Here is a 22,857-nt window from a genome sequence, read left to right on the forward strand (position 1 = left end):
ACAAAACTCAAAAATTATGCTGCTCAAGTTTGATTTCCAAAAGGAAATCAAACCTTTCTGTCAGTCTGTTCCTTCCCCTCTCTCTATAACATTGCTCCTCCCATCTCTATTCTGAAAGAGTTCTAATAGCTGTTTTTAGGGTGATCTTTAACCTTCTTGAAAGGCTTTTTGATTTTAAAATAAGAATTATGAGGGGAGCTTTGAAAATAAAGGAAATATATGAAACAAGCAGATTCTGCAGATAGTAGGAAGAATTAGATATCCTTGAAGAAAATTCTGAAGTAAATTGCAATAGTTATAAGTTGACACAGCCACTTTATTCTTAAAACAGGATTATCAAACTTCCGGGGTGCAGGCCAAATGCGTCATATGCTGCCCACGCCCACGCCCAGTTTATTGAAGGGGGGGGAAGTCCCAATATGTCATGTGACGACGACGTGAGTTTGACACCCCTGGTCTAAGCTTGTCAGAACTATCCTTATCTAGAGATAATGACAGAATGTCTCTATAAAGAATTCAGGTATTATAAATCTTCAAAAAGAGCAATGTGCATATGAGATAATGTAATCTTGCTTTCATGCTTAATCATATGCATATTAGTTAAACGAGTGTTTCAATCCAAGGGCTGTTTTCCTTTCTCGATATTATAATTTTATCATCATCATCATCATCATCATCATCATCATCATCATCATCATCATCATCATGCTAATTCTCTTTAACTTGTTGCTTGTTTAGTTGGAATATTGCTCAACAAAATGGGAACCTGGAGGCAAATTTCCAGGCTTAAGACTGAAAATAGTCTGAATTCATTCTGGAAAAGATTATGCTAGTTGGAGGGAGGTTAAAGTAGAAATAGAAACGCATTCCCTCTCCAAACCATTGTAACCTTAAAACATCATTTATGCAATTTCCAACCATACTAATAATTTCTATTTACAATGCCTTTTTACTATACACCATTTTTGATAGTTATTGAAATAAACTGTACATGACCACATGTTGTCAATTACCCATTGTAAATGAAAGCATGATATTAATCTGTTAAGTTATTGCTTGGGATTTGATATCCAAAACATAGAGGATATTTACCATTGAGGAAATATGTGTGTGTGCGTGTGCGTGTGTGTGTGTGTCAGTGGTGTGTTTCAAATTTTTTTAGAACCTCTTCTGTAGGTATGGTCTGCTTTGTGGGAGTGGCTTGCCAGCCATGTGACCGGGTGGGAGTGGCTGCCGGCCATGTGACTGGGTGGGCGTGGCCAGCTTGTAAAATGTGGTGAAACTCACTTAACAACGCTCTTGCTTAGCAACCAAAATGTTGGCTCAGAAACTCTGGCATTTGAAGCACACAAGTCTTAAAGCTGTCAAGTTACAAGACCTTTGCACCCCTAACCCTTTAGGAAAAAAAAACCAGGGGTGTTCAAACTTGACAGCTTTAAGACTTGTGGACTTCAACTCCCAGAATTCCTCCTCTCGCTCTTCATCTTGATGACATGCGGACGGGCGGGGGGAGGGAACTGGAACCAGTTCTAAACGGCACTGTAGATTTGTGGAACCTCTTCTGTAGAAGAGGTTAGAACTGGCAAGAACCCATCCCTGGTGTGTGTGTAGCAGGTGGTGTAGCATTAAAAGTAAAGGTCATTTCCTTGCTAATAATTTATAGCATCTTCTACTGCCACCAAGCAAATACTGAAAAAAATACAGAAGCTAGTCTGATTATAATTATAATAGTGAAGTAGTGGTTGTATGACGAGACACAATATTATAAATCTCTAGTAAGGAAGAGCCAGTTTTCTGTAAGTTGGGTCAGCTCCTGCTGACTATTTATGTCAGATTCAAGCATGATATGATATGCAAGTCGAAGTAATCTTTACTGTTCTTATAACTCTTTATTCGGCTTTCAAGGCTATATTGAACATGGCTTTAAATGTGTCTTTGCATTTTAAATGCAAATTGTAGCTGCAGACTGAGATAATTATTAGGATTGTAGCAGACAGAGAGAAAGAGTAACAATGAATGAGCTTAACCCTTCCTCCCCTCACAAAAATGGCTCCTGGGACTGCACTGAAAGAAAATCCTTTGTTGATATGAAAGAGCTTTTTTACTTTAGCAACTAAAGCAACTCCTTTTCCTCAGGACTGTAGCAGCTGATATTTGTGTCTTGTAAAAAGTACATATAGAATATATTCACAACTAGTTCAGACTGTGCACATAAGCAGAAAACAGTGAGCTAGGAGTAAAGGAAAGTGTTTTGGAGGTTCTTGATTGAATACTGCTCTTCTCTTTCCCTTAAGTTCAAATTGGTTTCATGGCACAACATAATCCTAAAGCAAAAAGAGTCTAAATTTTGTGCAAAAAGTGTTAGGGGAATGAGAAAAGTCAAAATGATTGCTGCAATGGCTCAGTCATAGATGCCATCTTGACTTTTATGACCCCACTCTGCATTGTTTCTTACCACTGGTACTCATCAGTTAATAAATAGTGGCTTCTTTTTAAAACATCTTAAAATATTTGTTCTTTCCAGTATTACATTTGTACCGCTGAAGTCTAGAATGTATACCCGTATTTTTCGGACTATAAGATGCACCTTTTTCCCTCAAAAAAGAGGGTGAAAATCTGGGTGCATCTTATACATTGAATACAGCATTTTTGACCTACCCTCTTTGCAAAAATGGCCATGCATAGCTTTTAGGAGGCTTCCAGAGTGCTCCAGGGGGCTGGGGAGGGCAAAAATGACTGAAAAATAGCCCATTTTTGCTCGCTTTTGCTCTCCCAGTCCCCAGGAGTACACCTAAATGCATGCCCCCCCCCCACTTTTTTTTTTGATTAAAAAGGCCCATTTTCGTGAAAAATGGGCCATTTTGGGGAGGTCTGCAGAGTGCAAAAACTGTTTTTTTAATTTGCCTCTTCAAAATCTTGGTGCATCTTATACTCCGGTGGGTTTTATACTCTGAAAAATATAGTATATTACATGGTTCAAAACACTACTTTATTTTAGAGTTTTAATTCAGGTAGGAATTACCACTGGATTCTCTGTCATTCCTTCAACTGGTTTGCACTGACAACACTGCAATAACTAATATAATCTGTGGTATAATTTAATCTAAAAGAGGATTGCAGAGTGCAGGAGTTTTGTGAACAAGTTGAGAGAACTGCAGACCCATTGGATGTGCAGCCTCAGATGCTGGCTGCGTTATTCTAATATATGATGAAATTGTAGATTACAGAGTATCTACCAAGGGTTCACTTAAAAAATAAATGTCCCAAAGCCTTGGCCATTGTCATAGCTGTTCTAGTATAACAGAATCCTCCTGAACATTAGAAAAATCGTGGTAATCCTTTTGGACCTCCATAATTTATTAAAAGCATAAGCATTCTGTACTGTAGTTTATGTCAACAGATGTGACAGGTACTTATGCCTTTTAATAAAATATGTGAATAGACTACCAGGCTACTCCTGGTTTTTGGCCCAATAGACTATTGACCTCGTCTCTTGTCCAACAATGTTTCCAGAACATTGCAAATTAGTCAGTGCAAAAGATGCTAGGCCAAAATGGTAATTGGTGGGTAATGCAGACATCTGCCTCAGAATAGCCCCCTAAATCTGTCAAGAAGATGCAATAATTTTGAAGGAGATGTCCACATGCTGTTCGCACCAAGGGACATGAGTAAACACCCAAGAAAGCTTGATACATATTTCATTTAGTTTAGGGGAAAACCTAAATAGGGATAGGGAGACTAAATCTGAAGGATAAAGGTCATGCACAATATGGAGGAGAAGACAGTTGTGGGTAAATATTCAAAATGGCCAAGTTCATTCAACCAAGTGAAGGACAGGTTCTTCACATAAAACTTAATTAAATAGTGGATTTTGCCAATACCATAAGGCTACTACTTTTAAAAGGAGTTAGGTAAATTGACAGAATAAGACTATGCACTAATATTCTAATAGTTACATATGACAGAAAGTAATATAAGATGTTTATTTTTCCGTTTTTATTGCATTTTTATATCTCTTAATACTTTATATTCTATACAATATTTTTACAGTATTAAAGAGTTGCCCTGTGATGTGATGGCGACAAATAAATTTAATTAAAAAAAAAGTTAAGATTTTGTTAGTTGAATAATTAAAAGCAATGTTTTTAAAGCATAGTCCTGGATCCCGTGGGAGTCCAACAAGATCCTCTCAGTGGTCTGCAACATCAAAATTATTTGCTAAGTTGAAAAATAATACAACATTAAAATCCCAACAAATAATCATGAGAGTTGATAGTGGCAGCAAAAGTGTTAATTTTAATTTTTAATATGAAAATACAAATATAATCCAGATAAACAAAAGCTTCTTAGGGATCCTCCAGAATATTTAAAAGTGAGAAGGTCCTGAGAGAAAAGGTTTAAGAAACATTGATTTAGAATATTAAATATAAACACAACAGGAAATATTCTGTCAGTGTTAATTAATTTAGGCTATCACTAAACAACCATAAAATTATTAGATTTTTATATAGAAAAAAGTCTAACATAGTATTAAGAAAAACACTACTACATATTACTGCATAGCTAAATAATTGTTGTATAATAAAAATTTCAGTGTTGACAGTGTTGATTAATGCATATTAGAATCTATACAGAGAGAAATAGAGAGAAGAAAAATAAGGAAAACAAAATAAACTTATTGAAGATTAAATACAAAAAATTATTGAGGAAAAAGGGAAAAATTATTAGGTTTTTAAATTCTTCCCTGCTCTTTTTCTAAATACATCTGCTAATTTACCATATTGTAGACAATTAAACCCCGTTAAAAGTCAGAATGTGAGTAATTTGTTTTCACTTTCATTTCAGTTTCATTTAAACCGAGTTTTTGAAAGTATTGGCCTTGATTGATATTAGGGGGATCCGGGTCACTTCACAAAGCACATTTATTTAAAATATTGTAATTGAGTGTTTACAGATAATCAAACTATATTGTCATCTGTTGATAACAATATGTTAAGGAGAACTATGTGAATCAGAATAAAGGAGTTCAGTCTGGACAAGCTGCACTCGAACAAGTTCAGTATTATTTCCTCTGATAAGAAATGTCACCAAAACATCTAGGGAGCAAATTGTAATCAGTAACAGTTATGACTTCATGCAAAAGAATTTTTCCTTTAGCAGTAAGCTAAATGTATGCTGGTTATATATTTGCTGTTAGACTTTAAAAGTAAAAATAAACTATATGATTGGGAACAGACTTATATTTAGTAAAATTTTTCATTAGAGCATTAGAAATGCTGTGAGACCTTCTAATCTGCCAAAAGTGGAGACATCTTATGTGGGCATGAACGAAAGAAAGGAACAGTGGTAGATCCTATGAGTCATCATGGTTTGTCAGATTTCTAACAATAATACAGTATATATTCAGTTTTAAATAAAGAAGCCAGCATAGAGTTTTTTTCCACTGTTTAAAAATTAGCAAAAGCTGAATATCTACATAAGATTGTGGAGTTGGAAACAGTCACTTAGGCCATCAAATCCAATCATCCTCTCAATGAAAAAAAAATCCAAATTAAAGTTTCCCGGACAGATGGCTTCAAACACAGTTGAAGTTACTCCACTACTTTTGGGGTAACTGGTTTCATTACTAAATTCTTCTCAATGGTTTTTTCTGACATCAAGTCAGAATCTGCCTTTTGAAAAATCTAATGATTGCTCACTTTCTATTGCATTCTGGAACAAGAAAAAACAAACCTTGACATTTTGTGTGAGGTGATATGTACTGTTATATGTAATAACCTGGTCCATTACTAACTTCTATCTTTTTTATTTTGACATCTTATTAGTATTCTTATCTGCAAGTTGGTTAACGGCCATTCGTTCAGTGATTGTTCAAATTCACAACGGCACTGAACAAGTGGTAGTTATGTTGGAAGAAATGTCTATCTGGATTCAATTCCAACTGGGAAGGAAGACACTGGAAACATAGAGACTGCTTGGAAAGATGGTTTAATGGTGGACAGGACCACATGGTTTGAGAGCTTGGGCAAAAAAAAAAAGCACCTGTGTGGGAGAGAGAGAGAGAGATTTATACTTTCTCTTGGGTCCCGCCTTGGAGCTTCCTGTTCCTGTGTAAGAACCATCAGGCATTTGTCCAAAAAGAGAAAAGGCCCTTGGTTAGAAACCAAAGCAGAGCATATGCTTCCAATGGCAGCTTGCTTGCACTGAATACATATTCATTTAATATTCATATCATTAATTATGAATAATCAGGCAAGGTTATATTTTATCATGCGTATATTGCTCTTCTGGAAGATTTAATAGAATAACAGAGTTGGAAGAGAACTTGGGGGTCTTCTAGTCCACCCCCCAGCTCAGGCACCCACATACTTTATAGACAGTCTTTCGTTGTCTATAGATAAGGACAAGTTCTGACCACCTTAGACTAAATTAGCTGTGCTTGCCTATAACATTGCAAAAGTTTACTTCAGGAGCTTTCTTCAAGGCTATTCAGTCCTTCTTAATGCCTATATAACCTGCTTGCTTATATTTGCCTTTATTAAGCAAGTGGTCTCTAGAATATTTATTCCTTTGCAACTTTCATCTAAAAACATCTCAGAAAATCTGGTTATTGTCCAAATCTCTGCTTGTCTAGAAGATTATTATGGACTGTAATGCTCTGTCCTTTAAAATTTGTTTTTATTTATAAAAAGATAATATGTGGTTTGGATTTCTTCATTTTTCTGAATTATATGAAAATAAGTATGCGGATTAGGCATGTCTCATTTACTTTAAAATATTTATCATCTGCTTCATTCAAATATTTAAAATAGTTATTTTTTAATGTATTCTATCACTGGGGCTATATTTTATAGTTTGCAGTTTAGGGTGTAGGAACATATGGATCTCCCCAGGGGTGAAATCAACGTACCTTTGCTATTGCTTCGGTAGCAATGTGAGTGTGCGCGCACATGCACAGAGCATCAAAAACAGATGTGATGATGTCCGGGTGGGTGGGCGGAGACTGCTACCGAGCATTCCTGCAAAGGTAAGCAAACAGTGAGGGGGGGAATCTGCTGTGCCACGTGATTTAGATTAGCTAGAAAGCAGGAAATCCTGCTTTCTAGTTAATATAAATCGCACGTTACAGCTGATCATAGGAAATACCGGTTCGCTCGAACCAGTAGCATTTTTTTTTTACTACCGGTCCATGCAAACCAGTAGCATTTGTACTACCGGTTCAGGCGAACCAGCCCAAACCGGTAGCATTTCACCCCTGGATCTCCCCCACCAAGGTAAGAAGAGAAGCCTGCTTTTAGGGAGGAAAATCAGACCTTGGATTTGTGCTCCCAGCTTCCAACATTAAGAGTGAAGAAACTTTTGTATATGTTGTACTTTTTTGACTGCATTATTTATAGGGGACATGATACTGAAGTGATGGCATCACCAAAGATGTAGAGTGGAGATTTTTAATTCATTATTTTTTTATATATATAGTAGTTTGGATAAGGGATAGGGCAAAAAAGAGTCTAGTCAAAATGTACACCTATTTCAACCTTTTAAAAATGATCAAACATTCCCTCCTATCCCAAACTTCTCTACTGATAAATACTAATCTTAACAGCCCAGTTCAGGGGGGAGTAGGATTTGGAGCTTCACAGTATGTCCAATTAAATATTTGGCCATGCAAAATTGTACAAAAGATCTAAAACCAAATAATGTAAGAGTACTGTCATGTATCTGAAAGTATGTCAATATTTGGTATAGAACAGATATTTACATGAGGGGTGGCATCCTAATGGTTTAACAACCAGTTCGCTGAACGCACGCTTTGTGTTCCTGACACGTACTACGCACGTGTGCACAATTCACAGGAAAACAGCTGAGGCACGGCAATCCACTCTGCCGCGCCAATCATCTGGGCTAAAACACAAGGCAATATTGGTAGGTATCACCCACAGGCGGGCGGGCCCACCTGAAGTTTGGAGCGAACTGGTTCGCTCTCAGCAGAGCTTCGGAGCTACCGGTACGCCTGAACCGGGCCAAACTGGTAGAATCCCACCCCTGACTCACATCGATGTTTCCCTCTTTTGTTTCAGAGTCCAGAGTAAAGAATAATAGGTTTAAATTTCAGAAAGCAGTTTGCAATTGAATTGCCACTTAGCAATGGAACAAGTTACTCCCAAAGCTGGGTGTGCATTGCTTTCATTGCAAGTTTCAAGCAGAAGCTAAAAAAATATTTATGCAGGATGTCTACCCTTTCACTCTTTTTTAGAGAGAAGATAGGATCATCCATTGTAGAATAAATCTCCTATTGTAGAGAAGGGGAAATTCTTGTGAATTAGCTACATCAGCAGGGAATGTATGGTTGCAAACCCAGTGCTTGCTGAGTTTTAAAGACTACATTGATGTGAAGAAGAAAGTGTTGAAACTGGAAAAGATGAAGGGGACTGTAGAGGTTGGAGTAAAAAGAAGAAGACAAGAAATGTAATGGTGGGCTATCTTTATCGGGCTTATACTAAGAGATTTCCCTAGCCTTCTATGTTACCTGGCTTTGAATCAACCAACCATCCAGTCAGAGAATAGAGGTGGTGTCTGTTAGATATTTGCATAAACTGCTGTAGTCTCCACTCAGGTCCGCCACTAGGGCGGGAACAAGGGGTTGTTCTGATTGGACGGGAGGTCTGCCAGCTCCCTATAAAAGGGGAGCTGCACGACCCCATAGCAAGCTGGATCACTATCACTTAACTAATAAAGAGCTGATTGTCACTATCATCTGAAGTCTGTTCTCTCGTTGCCCGAATCTAACACTGGCGACAAGGATGGGATCAAGAGACAGATAGGACGAAGATCTACCACTGGAATCTACGGATTCGATCCAGCCCCGGAGTTCAGCGGAAATTCCGGCAGCCATCTTAGCGCGGCAAATTCGAACGCAGGACAAGATGGCGATGCACGCTCCACCAACTCCATACAACCCAATAACCAAGCATTGGGAATCCTACATGCTGAGATTCGAATGCTTCCTCGAGGCAAACGATCTCACGGGAGTACCGGACTCCCGGAAAAAGAATATGTTCCTGAGCTACTGCGGTCGAGAGGTCTTCGAGATGGCCAGGGATCTCTCGGAGCCAACCCCCATCCAGGTGGTAACATGGACGGCGCTACAACAGACGTTGCAGATGCATTTCGCGCCAAAACCTTCCCGCCACGTTCGCCGCCACGAATTCAACATGCGGAACCAGAAGGCGGACGAATCCATCAATCAGTACGTTGCAGCGCTCCGAAAAGCAGCAACGCATTGCGAGTTCAGGGACCTGGACGAGCATATCCTAGCACGCCTCATATGCGGGTTAAGAGACATTTCGTTACAAAAACGATTGTTGGCCAAATCCAATTTAAACCTGCAGATTGCGCTAGATGAGGCAAGAGCTTCGGAATCAGCGGACAGATCTACGGAAATGCTACAACGTGGGTACAGCGCACCCCAATCCGGAACCAGACAAACCCGGGTGCATCATGAGGCCACCGATCAAGAAACCGAGGACAGCAAGTGCGAAGACAGCCATCGCATGCGCAGCTGCCACACAAAACCGGTGCGAAAATTCAAATCCCGTTTGCCGCCCTGTGTAAGCTGCGGAGGGAATCATCCCCGGTCTACCTGCCATTTCAGAGACGTTGTTTGCTCGCGTTGCGACAAAATCGGACACATTGCAAAGGTGTGTCGGAGCGAAGTCCCTGCCACAACATGGCAACCACCAACGCATCGCCGACAGAAGCCCACCCCAGGGGCTTGGCGAAAAAACAAAGGGCGCCCAGAGAGAGAACCAAGGGAGTCAGCCGAGAGAGAGTATTCCCAGAGAGCCGAGAGAGAGTATTCCCAGAGATAACCACTGAGAACCTATCTCACAACGATAGGGCAGGTCCGCACAAAGCGACCTAAAAAGCTGAAACTCACTGTCCTCCTGGAGGACTCCCCTTGCGAGCTTGAAGTCGACACGGGATCGTCACTGACGATCATCTCGTGGTCAGCGATGAAAAGGGCGATTCCGAGCCTAAAGAAGCGCCAACTACGAACACCAGACATCCTGCTTCGAGACTACCAGGGGAACAGGGTCCCCATTGTGGGCCAGGGCATGTTTCGAGTCCAGTTCAAAAACATCACAGCCCAGCTGCCCGTGACCGTTGCCAACGCGCCATTACAAAGCCTCCTGGGACTGGATTGGTTCGAAGCCTTGGGGCTAGAAGTTACCGGAATCAACGCCGTGGGTAACAGCAGCGCTGAAGGGATTTTTAAGGAGTTCGAGGATGTGTTCAGCCCCGGCCTTGGTAAGTATGTGGGTAAGCCAATTTCATTTAATTTGGATCCAAATGTGGCGCCTATCAGGCTCAAACCTAGGAGAGTGCCTTTTGCGCTCCGTCCCAAAATTGATAAGGAAATTGATAGGCTGGTAGAGCAAGGGATCCTTGAACCAGTGGATCACGCTCGCTGGGAAACCCCAATCGTGACCCCCGTTAAGCCAGAGGGGTCAGTCCGTATCTGCGCGGACTATAAATGTACAATTAATGTCGCCCTACAACAAAGCGCATATCCTGTGCCCGTGGTTCAATACCTATTGCACTCGTTGGGGCCAGGAAATTTTTTTGCAAAATTAGACATGGCACAAGCGTATCAGCAGCTGCCAGTGGATAGCGCCACGGCGGAGGCCCAAACTATAGTGACGCACAGGGGTGCTTTTAAATGGAACCGGTTACAATTCGGCATAAGCATCGCTCCGGGATTGTTCCAAAGCGTCATGGAACGGCTTTTGCAGGGCATACCAGGAGTCGTCCCTTACTTCGACGACATCTTGGTGTCGGCTGCAAACGAGGAGCAATTATTAAAGCGTGTAAGGACTGTTTTGGCCAGAATTAGAGAAAAGGGTCTCCGCCTAAAAAAGGAAAAATGCCAAATTAACGTGCCCAGCGTAGAATTCCTGGGTTACAGGATCGATGGACTGGGAATACACCTGACATAGAAAAAAATTAAGGCGATCCAGGATGCCCCCACACCACGAAATCAGACCAAGTTGCAGGCCTTCCTCGGACTTCTTAACTTCTACAGCGTCTTTCTCAGACAGAAAGCCACCGTCGCTGAGCCATTGCACCGACTTCTAGCAAAGAACGCGAAATGGACCTGGGGACGTTCCGAGGTGGCTGCTTTCGCCGCAGTCAAGCGCCTGCTGACGACCGACTCTCTGCTAATCCAGTACAGCCAAACCCTACCACTGGTATTGACCTGCGATGCCTCACCTTTCGGCGTCGGCGCAGTGCTTAGCCACAGAATGCCAAACGGGAACGAAGCCCCCATCGCTTTCTACTCAAGAACATTGTCTTCAGCGGAACGCAACTACAGCCAACTGGACAGGGAAGCGTTAGCCACTGTGGCTGGAGTCAAGCGTTTTCACGAATACCTTTACGGCCGCGATTTCGAACTTATCACGGACCACAAACCATTGCTGGGCCTACTGGCGGGAAACCGCCCCACACTGGTCTCCCTCTCTCCGCGCATGACCAGGTGGACTGTTTTCCTGGCTGCGTATTCCTACAAACTGGTACACCGACCGGGTTCTACATTGGGGCATGCAGACGCGCTCAGCCGCTGCCCGCTACCGGAACTGTTGGCCGACCCTACTCCAGAGATACTGGTCCTTTTGATTGACTGTTTGGACACAGGGCCAGTATCTTCTGTGGACGTTGCTAGGTTTTCTGCTAAGGACAACGTAATCAGACAAGTGCAAACTTGGGTATGGAGGGGGTGGCCCAAAGGGATTGTGGGACCCGAATTCAAACTGTTTTGGTCTAAGCGTGATGAACTGTCGGTTTTAAAAGGTTGTTTATTGTGGGGGGATCGAGTTGTTGTACCGCACAAACTGCGGAGGAATGTATTAGAAGCTTTGCATGTTGGGCATCCAGGGATCGTAAGGATGAAAGCATTGGCTAGGAGCTACGTTTGGTGGCCTAAAATGGACAAGGAGATAGAGGAATGGGTAGCCACTTGCAATCCGTGCCAAGAATCCAGACCAGCCCCCCCCGAAGCGCCCGCTACGGAGTGGGACAAACCGAAAGCACCCTGGTCGCGAATACACATAGATTTCGCAGGACCAGTTCAGGGACAAACATTCTTAATAGTTGTGGACGCATACTCCAAATGGTTAGAAGTAGTCCTGATGACTTCGATCACGGCAGAGGCGGTCATCAAGGTACTACGGCGACTTTTCGCCACGTACGGCCTGCCCGACCTCCTGGTCTCCGACAACGGGCCCCAGTTCACGGCCATGCAATTCGAAGCATACTTAGCAAGTCAGGGAATTCGGCATGCCCTCGTCGCGCCATTCCATCCGGCATCGAATGGACAGGCGGAAAGAATGGTGCGCGCTGCAAAAGAGGCCCTCGCTAGGATGGGCCCGGGTGATTGGCAAACACGAATCGATCACTATCTTTTAATCCAACACATTACCCCTAGTGCCACGACGGGAAGGAGTCCCGCTGAACTCCTCATGGGTCGCCGGCTAAGTTCTCACCTAGACCGACTACACCCAAATTACTCTGCCACATCGCCCCCAGACTCCACAAGCAAAATCCAGAATTTTAGCATAGGGGATTCAGTATACGCCCACAACTATGCAGGGGGGACACTGTGGATTCCGGCAAAGGTAATAGGTATCACCGGTCCTCGTTCCTACTTGTTAGAATTAGAAGACGGTAGGAACTGGAAAAGACACATCGACCAACTCCGAGGTCGCCTGACGCACTCCAACTTACGATCATCGAACGAAGAACTCATCCCATCAGAAAGACTGCCGATACAACAACCCGAATCGGCCATCACAGACGACTACGGCACAGCAGAGCCTGGGGTGGAACCTGAGACCGACAAAAGAACGGAGCAGTCTCCTAGCGAAGGGAATCTACCATCCCCAGCCAGGACAACGGAACAAAAAGGACACTCCGATCCTACGCCCACTCCGGCACAACCCGAACTACGCAGGTCCACCCGAGCAAGGCAGAAACCTGCATACTTACAGGACTTTGTCACTAACCGGAACACTCCGTCCAAGAGGGGAGGGGTGTTAGATATTTGCATAAACTGCTGTAGTCTCCACTCAGGTCTGCCACTAGGGCGGGAACAAGGGGTTGTTCTGATTGGACGGAAGGTCTGCCAGCTCCCTATAAAAGGGGAGCTGCACGACCCCATAGCAAGCTGGATCACTATCACTTAACTAATAAAGAGCTGATTGTCACTATCGTCTGAAGTCTGTTCTCTCGTTGCCCGAATCTAACAGTGTCTCAAGCTGGAATGTCAATAGGGAGAAAAGAGCCAGAATCTACACAAGTAAGATGTGGCTTCCATAAGCAGAGCTGAAGCTGGAGGCCCTTTTGAAACAGTTGGTGAGACAATAGCAGTAAAAGAATCAAGCTGCTACTTCGAACATGATTTAGTCTTTCCTTAAGCCAAAGAGTCTGTTGTTCATGACAGCTGTCACCAGCTTCTCTACATCTGTGCTTCTCAACCTTCAAGATGTGTGGAACAACTCCTAGTATTCCTCAGCCACATCTACAAGTTCATGTGTTCAAGTTGCTGAGGTTGAGAAACACTGGTCTACACACCATTGGAGAGTTAGTTACTATTTCCTTTTAGGTTATCCTACTTAGCTTGCCATCTTTCTGTCTAGAGCGCTCTCTATTACACCTACAATTTTATGTGTAGTATGATGGAATTCTTTGCTGTACATGAGCATCGTTTAGGTATAACACTGAGGTATGGTTAAAATGAGCCATAAAATACCTGAGATGGGTTGTGTGGCTTGTTTCTGTTTTTTAAAAAAAATTCTGCTTAATAGATGAATGGTACTGCATTGGCAGTATTCATACAATCCTTCAGAGTTCTTGAGGACTCCCTAATGAAATGGCTTTTTTATTTACCTTAAGAGAAGGGCTGGCACACTATTTATAAATAAATTTGGTTTCCCTAAGTTTAGTAATAGGTTTCAACATGCAGTTTTAAAGCACTGAAGATTTTTTACACGCAGAGTTTCAAGTTTCTTTGTAGTTCAGCCTGCCATTTAAAAAATTGCCTACTTTCCCTCAGGTACTTAAGATATAAAATGCTACCTTCAAGGGATCAAGGGAAAAATACTTTAAATTCCTTCATCTGGCCATGTGATTATTTGCATTGTGCCAATGTACTGGTAGATTTCTTAGGAATGTACAGCTGTATATATATATAATTTTGTTGTTGTTAGAGTGAAATCAAAGAAATCACAATGATTCCTTTTCAGCAGCATATAGTAGTCATACAGTAAGCTAAATAAAATAACCATAAGTATAATTGTTAATACCATTCTTCATGTTTTCCGATTTTGGTCTAAATGGAGTTGATACCTATGTCTGTGTGTAATTTCCTATTGAGACATATATTAGTTTCACACTTCAGTTTAGTAACATACTGATCGTAGTATTTGGCAAAACATAAACTTTAGCAGATTTGCATAAACTACTTTAGATATTGATTATAAACTATAGAAAAATAGAGGAACTTTAATCATCCTATCATGTGATCCTCACATAATTCTAGATATGTTGATTCAAAAGTATTTTATTTCAAGTTAATGAGTTTTACTCCCTGCAATGCAATTAAGGTGTGTTTTCAGAGATTTTATGGATGTGCATCATTCTTCTTGCCTCACTTTCAGGAAGCATGGCTGAAAGTTGTATACACATTGTGGTTCTCTTTGTGTTGTCATTGCCTTTTCCCAAGAGTGATGATTAACAACAGCCTTCTCAGAGTGGTATCCTTCTAATGTGCTATTGGTTGCAAGCTTGGAGAGGGCTCAGTACCTAGAAAGGATAAATAACCCTATCAGCAATGAAATCAACACTAATCAGCTGTAGGTCTTGTGAATATATTATTTATATATGCAAATATATACAGTATGTACAAACAAGCATAGATTCTGGAGTTCTGCCATAAATTTGTCATCTGACTTACAAAATGTGAGTTGATTCATGGTGTGAATTTTGGTTAATTTATTGGTGAAAACATATACTATATACTATACTATAAAATAGTATGGAGAAAGCATTTTTCATTTCTTTTTAGATGATATATGATTGTGCTACAACAAGCACTGTTTAGGAGAAATAGTGCTGACTTAGAAACAACTCTTCTGTCTTTAAAATAGGGCCTACAGTTAATTTTTCTATACATTAAAATGTCTATTTTTTTTAACTTATTGTATATATTTGTGGCTAAGCAAAGAATTTTAGGTGCCAAAATAAATCCCAAAAGATAGTTTTGGCATATCTGCAGATAGGCTTACTTGCTAGTATAGATTATATATTTTTAAAGGTACCCATATATCTCCACATACTTGTGGATTAGCCCATCCGTGAATAAGTAGACCCTCCAATTTTTAACCAAACTACCATGAAAAAATTATCAATTTATTTGTGGGTGCTTCATTTTTCATCATATTTTTGTTAAAAATTCAAGGGTTAGTTTATTGATTACGTATTGATTAGGTATTATTTAGCTATACAGGTAGTCCTCGACTTACAACAGTTCATTTAGTGACTATTCAAAGTTACAATGGCATTGAAGAAAATGACTTATGACCATTGCAGCAGATCCAAAAACTCCCTGCATGGAAGAATTCATTGTACTCGAGACCCTTCCTCTCTTTTTCATGCTGCAAAAAATAATAATAATCACCAGATGATGCTCTGACCATTATAATGTGGTAACGTTAAATTTCACCTCCCCATTACCAAGACAAAACTGTTTTAGTTTTTTGAGGTTTTTTTTTAACCTTTTTTTCTTTTTGGATTTATTTGTTGATAACTTTAAAGGTATTCATTTAATTGTGAGTTCTTTAATATATTTAGGTGTTATTTCAATCTTTGGTCAAGATAATGCTTTCTTCTTTGTGTTTGATCCAGTTTGACCTCTAAAGATACAGGGGCTGTGAAATCCTTACCAGGCACTAAGCTTCCCGTAGTGCCTTAATAGAGTTTAAATCAGCCAGGTTCTTATTTTGGAGTTGTTCTTATTAGTTGTTTATATAAAGCATAGATTTGCATTGCATTTGGATCCAATGAGTGTTCACAAATGCCTTGGCTGTACTTCAGGATGAGGGATATGGAATTAAATAAAAACATAATGGTCTTTAAAGAAAGATTCAAAGATAGTACCCTGTTTCCCTGAAAATAAGACATCCCTGGATAATAAGCCCCAATTGGGCTTTTGAATGCATGTGCTAAAATAAGCCTTGCCCTGAAAATAAGCCCTCCCCAAAAATATTGCAACACAGCAGCAGCCATGAGGTGACCACGCTCGCCACCTCCTGCACCTCAAAAATAATAAGACCTCCCTGAAAATAAGGTCAAGGGCTTATTTTGGGGGTCAAAAGTCTTATTTTTGGGGAAACACGGTAGATACTATCAGATTTTAGAATGACAACCCTGAGAATAAAAAGACATACTGATGGCCCTCGACTTAACGACCATTTGATTAGTGACTGTTTGATGCTACAATGGAACTTTAAAAAAGGACATGACTGTTTTTTCACATGACCGTTTCAGCATCCCGGGGTCATGCGAACACCTTTTATGGCCTTCTGACAAGCCAAGTCAATGGGGAAGCCAGATTGACTTAACAACCATGTTACTAACTCTACTGCAGTGAATCGCTTAACAATTGTGGCAAGATATGTTGCAAAATGGGGCAACTGCTTAGCAAAAAAATTGTTGTGCTCAATTGTGGTCGTAAATCAAGGACTAGCCGTAAAAGAAAAGTGGGGGGGGGGACTATTTTAGAGCAAAAAGGTAAGGCAACAGAAGATATTGTTTATGGCCAAACTGGGAATATAAAGCCATGCAGAAAATAACTCTTTTTTTCCCAGTGGCAAATGCAAGAAGTTTGACCCAGACTGGACTGTAGGGGAGACAAAAGGTTACCATCTATTTCCCACCACAAACCCCATTCTGATTCAGATCAAATGACTATGCCCTCCTGTTGTGGCCCAGCAGCGGCCGGCTGAGCTGTTGGTGGACTCTGACAGCTCAGACCATTATGGGACTGCTCTGGAGGATGAGGAAGACTCTGGAGGGTATTTGGAGTCAGAGCAGGAACTAGAGAGGCCTGTTGGCCACCAGGTGTCATCTGAGTCAGGGAGCAGTGAGGAGGAACAGAGGGAGGTTGTCCCTGATGTGCGTATGTGTAGAATTGATAGGAGAAAGGAACAGCTAGAAGGAAGTAAGGACAGCTGGCTAAGGGTGTGTCCTATAAAAAGAGTTTATAGGTGGAGCAATGGGAGAGGAATCTTTGCAGGAAACAACAGTCCACTATACGAGCCGTTGAGAAAGCATTCTGTAAATTTAATCTTGGGTTCTTGAAGATAACTTCCTAGGCTCCTAGCCAAGGGGTGTCTTTATCTATGTAATTAGTCATGGCAGACAGCCAAGCCTGTGCCTTCATATTCATTGGAATCATGGGACAGAATTCCTTCACTTACCCAGTTACAAATTCACTTCTTGTATTCTAGAAAGTAAAAAAGTAAACAAGACAGTGGAGAACACAATGAGGAGTTTAGAAAGAAATGAAAAGGACGATGTGCTTTGTTTTCCCACAAACAGGAGACTACTATTTGAATTTAAAAGAAGTTTCACATGCCGTGTTTGAGGGCGCCCTATATACAAAAATGAAAACTGAGTTGCTGACTAAGCTTATTAGACATGGAGCTGATTGTTCAAGTATTGAAGAGAGATAAACAGTTGAATGCTTGTTCATTCTTTGCAGATTACTCAGGGCGAACTCCAGAAGTCATGCGCTAAGCCTCTAGTAGAGAAAGCTACAGATAATTGCCAGCATATCTGCCAATGCAGACCACCTCCATTACCGCCACCTCCACCGCCACCGCCACCACCAAGGTTGCTCAGGGTTTCATGTAAGTAGAGGTTACCACTGTTTCTCTTTATGTTCAGAAAAGCCTAGGAACATCTGAAAGATTGTTAAATCACTGATTGGGAAGAAGGCAATATTTATTTAATGCAAAAGTAGCAATATTTTTCTAATGCAGAATGGGAAAATAGTCATAGCCCAGACAAATGTTGATTGTTTAATGATGTTTCCTTAAACATGCAAGAACATGCAAATCCTTGAATAATGCCATACGGCATGAATGCTATACAATGAGGGTGCCATGATCTAGTGTATAAATACGTTTATAATTTCCCCAATTTATGTTCTGTCAAACTTAATGTTACACATAGCTTTGTGTGTGAATGCATCTGCATCCATCTCCTGGAGGAGATAGATTATCTAAACCCTTTCAAGTCAAATTTTAGCTCTGGAAGACTTGTATTTGCCTCCCTCAATTTCTCAGAAACCCAAGTAAACTGTAAAGCAATTTTCTTCTTGCATTCTTTGTTATCTTCTGTTTTGGGGAAAGTTTGCCTCCAGGGATCCCCATTTCCTTTATTATTCCTTTTAAATAACTTTAGAAGTTATTTAACTTTTCTCTGGGCTAGTAAATATATTTTCTGAACACAGAATATTTTCTTCTGTATATCCCCGTGCATGGGTTGTGTCAGTGGTGAAATTCAATTTTTTTTTACTACTGGTTCTGTGGGCGTGGCTTCGCTGGCTTGGCAGGGGAAGGATACCGCAAAATCCCCATTCTCTCCTCACTCCTGGGGGATATTGCAAAATCTCCATTCCCACCCCACTCAGGGGCCAGCCAGAGGTGGTATTTGTTGGTTCTCTGAACTACTCAAAATTTCCGCTACAGGTTCTCCAGAACTTGTCAGAACCTGCTGAATTTCACCCCTAGGTTGTGTGGTATTTTTTAAAAAAGGTTTGAGATGGCACTGTCAGTGCACATCTCTCGCTCCTCCCCTGATAAAAGTTTTTCAGACTTTGAATCATCAGACTGTATGGACAAAGACTTTGATCTGGATAAATAAAACCTATTTTGCCTTTAACAAGGAACAGGAATGGCAATTAGACCCAAACATTCCACAGTTAGCTTAATTTCAGCTGTATCATCATCTGCCAGGCTGGGAATGATGATGGAGGAGGAGTATTCTACCAATTTGTTAAGAGATTCTGGCTCAGGTATAAATCTTGAAGCCAATCCAGTAAGATCTGGCAGAGCTTAAATGTGATTAAAACAGGTGCAAAAAAAAGGTCTCACTATGAAGAATGAAACAATTATACAACTCAATCATAATATTCCTATTTTACAAAAAGAGATGATTGTAAAGGATCATAAAAAGAAATTAAATGAATACTTTGATAATAACTTGGCTAAAGGGACAAATGTAATGATTGTTTGGGATGCTAGTAAAGCAGTTAAGAGAGGCTATTTTATACAATATGATTGTCTAGAGAGGAAGAAACCCCAGGAAAAGATGCAAAAGCTATTGGATGAAATTAGAAAGAAAGAAATTAAATTTAAAAAGACACCTATGGACTCTAAAAATGTACATCAGATTAAATTGTTACATCAACAATTAGCAGTTCTAGAAATAGAAACTAAATTAAATTAAGTGAAACAAATATATTTCGAATGTGCAAATAAACCAGGAAGAGGACTGGCAAATGAATTAAGAAAGGAAAGAGAAAAGAGAATGATTGAGAAAATCCATGAAGGTGACAATGTAATAAATATAATCATCTTATTTAAAAAATCCTTTCACAATGTTTAATCTGTACAAGAAACAGGAGCTCGATATGCATAAAATAGATGAATATTTGCAAAGACAACACTTACCTAAACATTCACAAGCTTAGAGACAACTTATGAATGATCTAGTAACTACTTTTGAAATATCAGAAACTTTAAAAAATGAAACCAGGTAAAGGTCCAGGTCCAGGTGGCCTTACAAAGGCAATATTAGAAATGCTTTGAGGATCACCTTCTTCAGCGACTAAAGCTGTGATGGCGAACCTTTGACACGCGTGCCACACGTGGCACGTGGAGCCATTTGTTAGGGTATGCAAGGTGTTGCCCTGTCAACCACATGTGTGCGCTGGCCAGCTGACTTCGCCCTTCTTTTTCGGCCATTTTTCATCCTCCGGAGGCTTCCCTGAAGTCTCCGGAGTGCGAAAAACAACCCAACGCGCAAACCAGAAGTTTGGGGATGGACTTCCGGTTTGTACATTGGGCCATCTTTCGCGCTCCAGAGTCTTCAGGGAAGCCTGAAGTGGGACAGGGGAGACTGTTTTTTCCCTCCCCAGGCTCCTAGAAAGCCTCTAGAGCCTGGGGAGGGCAAAAAATGAGTCCATGGTGTGAGAAAAGTGCAGGACAGGGCTGGGGTCACACGTACATGCGCACGCAGGGATTGCGCTATAGCATTATGGGTGTGGGCATGCCCGCATATGACCCCTCTGTGTTGCCTCCGCTTTTGGCTAGGTTAGCCATCGCTGCACTAAAGGATATAATGAATGGAGTATGAAGCAAAGATGCTTCAAAACTGGTAAGAAGCTAATATTGCATTATTACCAAAGAAGGGGCAAGATGTCACAATAAAAACCATAGATTAATGTCATTATTAAATAATGATTATAAACTTTTTGCTGCAATTTTGGTAGAAAGATTGAAAAAGGTTTTACAGACATACATTCATGAAGATTAATCTGCCTTTTTATCAAAAGACAGGCAAGAGACAATGTAAGGACTGTTCTGAACATTATTGAATGCTTACAATATGAGAAGCAGGCAGCTTTAATATTTTTGGATGCAGAGAAGGCATTTGACAACTTAAATTTGGTTTTTGTGTTTAAAGATTAGGACTTGGAGAGAAATTTATTCAAGAGTCAAAGCAAGCAAAGATTATTATTAATGGAGATTTAACTAAACCATGTGAAATTCAAAAGGGTATGAGAGAAGGATGCCTTTTGTCTCCCCTGCCATTTATATTGGTGTTGGTAGTTTGGAATGGGGATATTAGGCAAGATGAAAAAATAACAGGTATAATGTAAAAAAGGAAGTTTATAAATTGAGAGCATTTGCTGATGATTTAGTTCTGTTTTTGTAAGACCCCCAAAGCAGATGAATACATCATGCATTTTCCAGTCACATTTTGGGTTAATAATAAATATCAGATTCACAGATATGACATTGTTTATTTTATTTATTTTATTTATGTAGCTGTACCTTTCAACCAAAGTGACCCTGGACAATGTACAACAAAGCTAAAATAATAAATAAATACATGCAAACCCCTATCAGTATTAATTAATAATAATAATAATTTATTAAATTTCTAGACCCCCCCCTCTCCCCGGAGGGACTCGGGGCGGTGTACAGGAATAAATTTAAAACATACAAACAATCATACACATAAATAAAAATCAGATTAAACAACCCCTGTACAATTTATAAAAATTAAAAAACAGACCTTAAAACCAATCTTTAAAAAATTAGAAATAGGACTGAGGTGGGATAGGTGGAATTAGGCAAGCCGGCTAGCTGGAATAGGTGGGTTTTAAGTTTCTGATGGAAGGAGCAGAGATCCGTAGTCATTCTAATGTCGGGGGGGAGGTCATTCCAGAGGGTCGGGCCCATCACAGAGAAGGCCCTTCCCCTAGGCGTCGTCCGCTGGCACAGCCTAGTGGACGGCACCCGGAGGAGTCCCTCTCTGTGTATTAATTATAGAGACATTGAAAAAAAGTATAAAAACAAAATGAAGGGGGAAATAACAGATAGAGGGATGTTAAACCAACTCTGAGCTTTTATCCTATCTTTAAAATCTGTTTGTGAACAAGCCTGATTGTGTTTCATTCTGTGGAATCTGCTGTGGAAGAAGTTTGAGTTTGCCTGAGGTTCTGTAGTAAAAGCCTACATTTAAAAGTCTCTACATCTGGATTTTTTTCCCTGTACTCTTTTTTGTTTATATTTTGGTTATTTTCAAGGCAGACAGTCTGGGCATCCTGCCAGCTCTATCATTTATTTTTAACACAGTGCGTTTTTTCCAAGTTGTAATGTTAGAAACTGTCTTGTAATTTTCAGTATAAGAAGAGAGATGAAACTACCGTGCTTTCCCTTTTGGGAAATTGTCAACTTCTTTGATATTTTTTTCTTCCTTTTACTTATATATACATTCTCTCTCTTTTCTTTTAGGACTTTTTTTTTGTTTCTTTAATAAATTTAAGAAAGCTATAGAAAACTCCTGGCTTTTGACCTTTTTACATAGAGTCTAAATTTGCTTACAATTTGCATATTATCTGCACACTTCTCCTTTGGACATTGGGAAATTCAAAAGCAGCTTGGGGTTTCAACTTCAGCTTCAAGGAGCCACCAGTGGTTATTTTAAATATAAGAATACCTTTTTTAAAGGAATTTTTATGTTAAGAATAGTATATGCAATAACATCTATAGAACTTAATATGTAGGCAAACATAGTTAAATGAAATTACTAATGTGTAAATGGTGTCAAAGCAGTGACTTATTTGTGGAATACTTTTTCTGTATAATATTTTAATTCTCAATAGCACAATGAATTCTGCAAAGGCCAGTTATGTTCTTTTGGTTAATTAATGAAGTCCAAAAGGAATTAGATCATTGGCTAGGATTCTTCATTTATAAACTATAATTGAACTATTTTTGCCTGTTTATGTTTTTTCAGAAGGAATTCATTTTTGTCTTTAGTATTTAGAATTCAAAGTCTTCAGTTTCAGCCAATATCATGGACTTAAATTGTTAGTTATTTGTACTTGAAGAAGTGCCAATGTTTAAAGAAAAGGCATTTGGCAACTGTTCCAGTACAAAGCGTACTGTTTGGTGTGTTTACCCTGAAATTTGTGCAGATGATCTAAAAGAAAGCTTAACTTGT

At 40.2% G+C, this 22,857-nt stretch overlaps 1 protein-coding gene across 4 annotated transcripts in view; it reads left to right on the forward strand.

Annotated features, from left to right (window-relative positions):
• PRIMA1 (proline rich membrane anchor 1) overlaps nucleotides 1-22,857 on the forward strand; it is a 100,444-nt gene that overhangs the window by 28,530 nt on the left and 49,057 nt on the right. For all 4 annotated transcript variants that reach the window (XM_081939468.1, XM_081939466.1, XM_081939469.1 and 1 more), the window contains one exon: nucleotides 17,819-17,966. In XM_081939468.1, the coding sequence (XP_081795594.1) occupies nucleotides 17,819-17,966 (148 nt within the window). The remainder of the gene's footprint in view (nucleotides 1-17,818; nucleotides 17,967-22,857) is intronic.

The sequence above is a fragment of the Natrix helvetica genome (assembly GCF_964273705.1).
Source record: "Natrix helvetica genome assembly, chromosome: 1".
In the NCBI taxonomy this organism is placed as follows: domain Eukaryota; kingdom Metazoa; phylum Chordata; class Lepidosauria; order Squamata; family Natricidae; genus Natrix; species Natrix helvetica.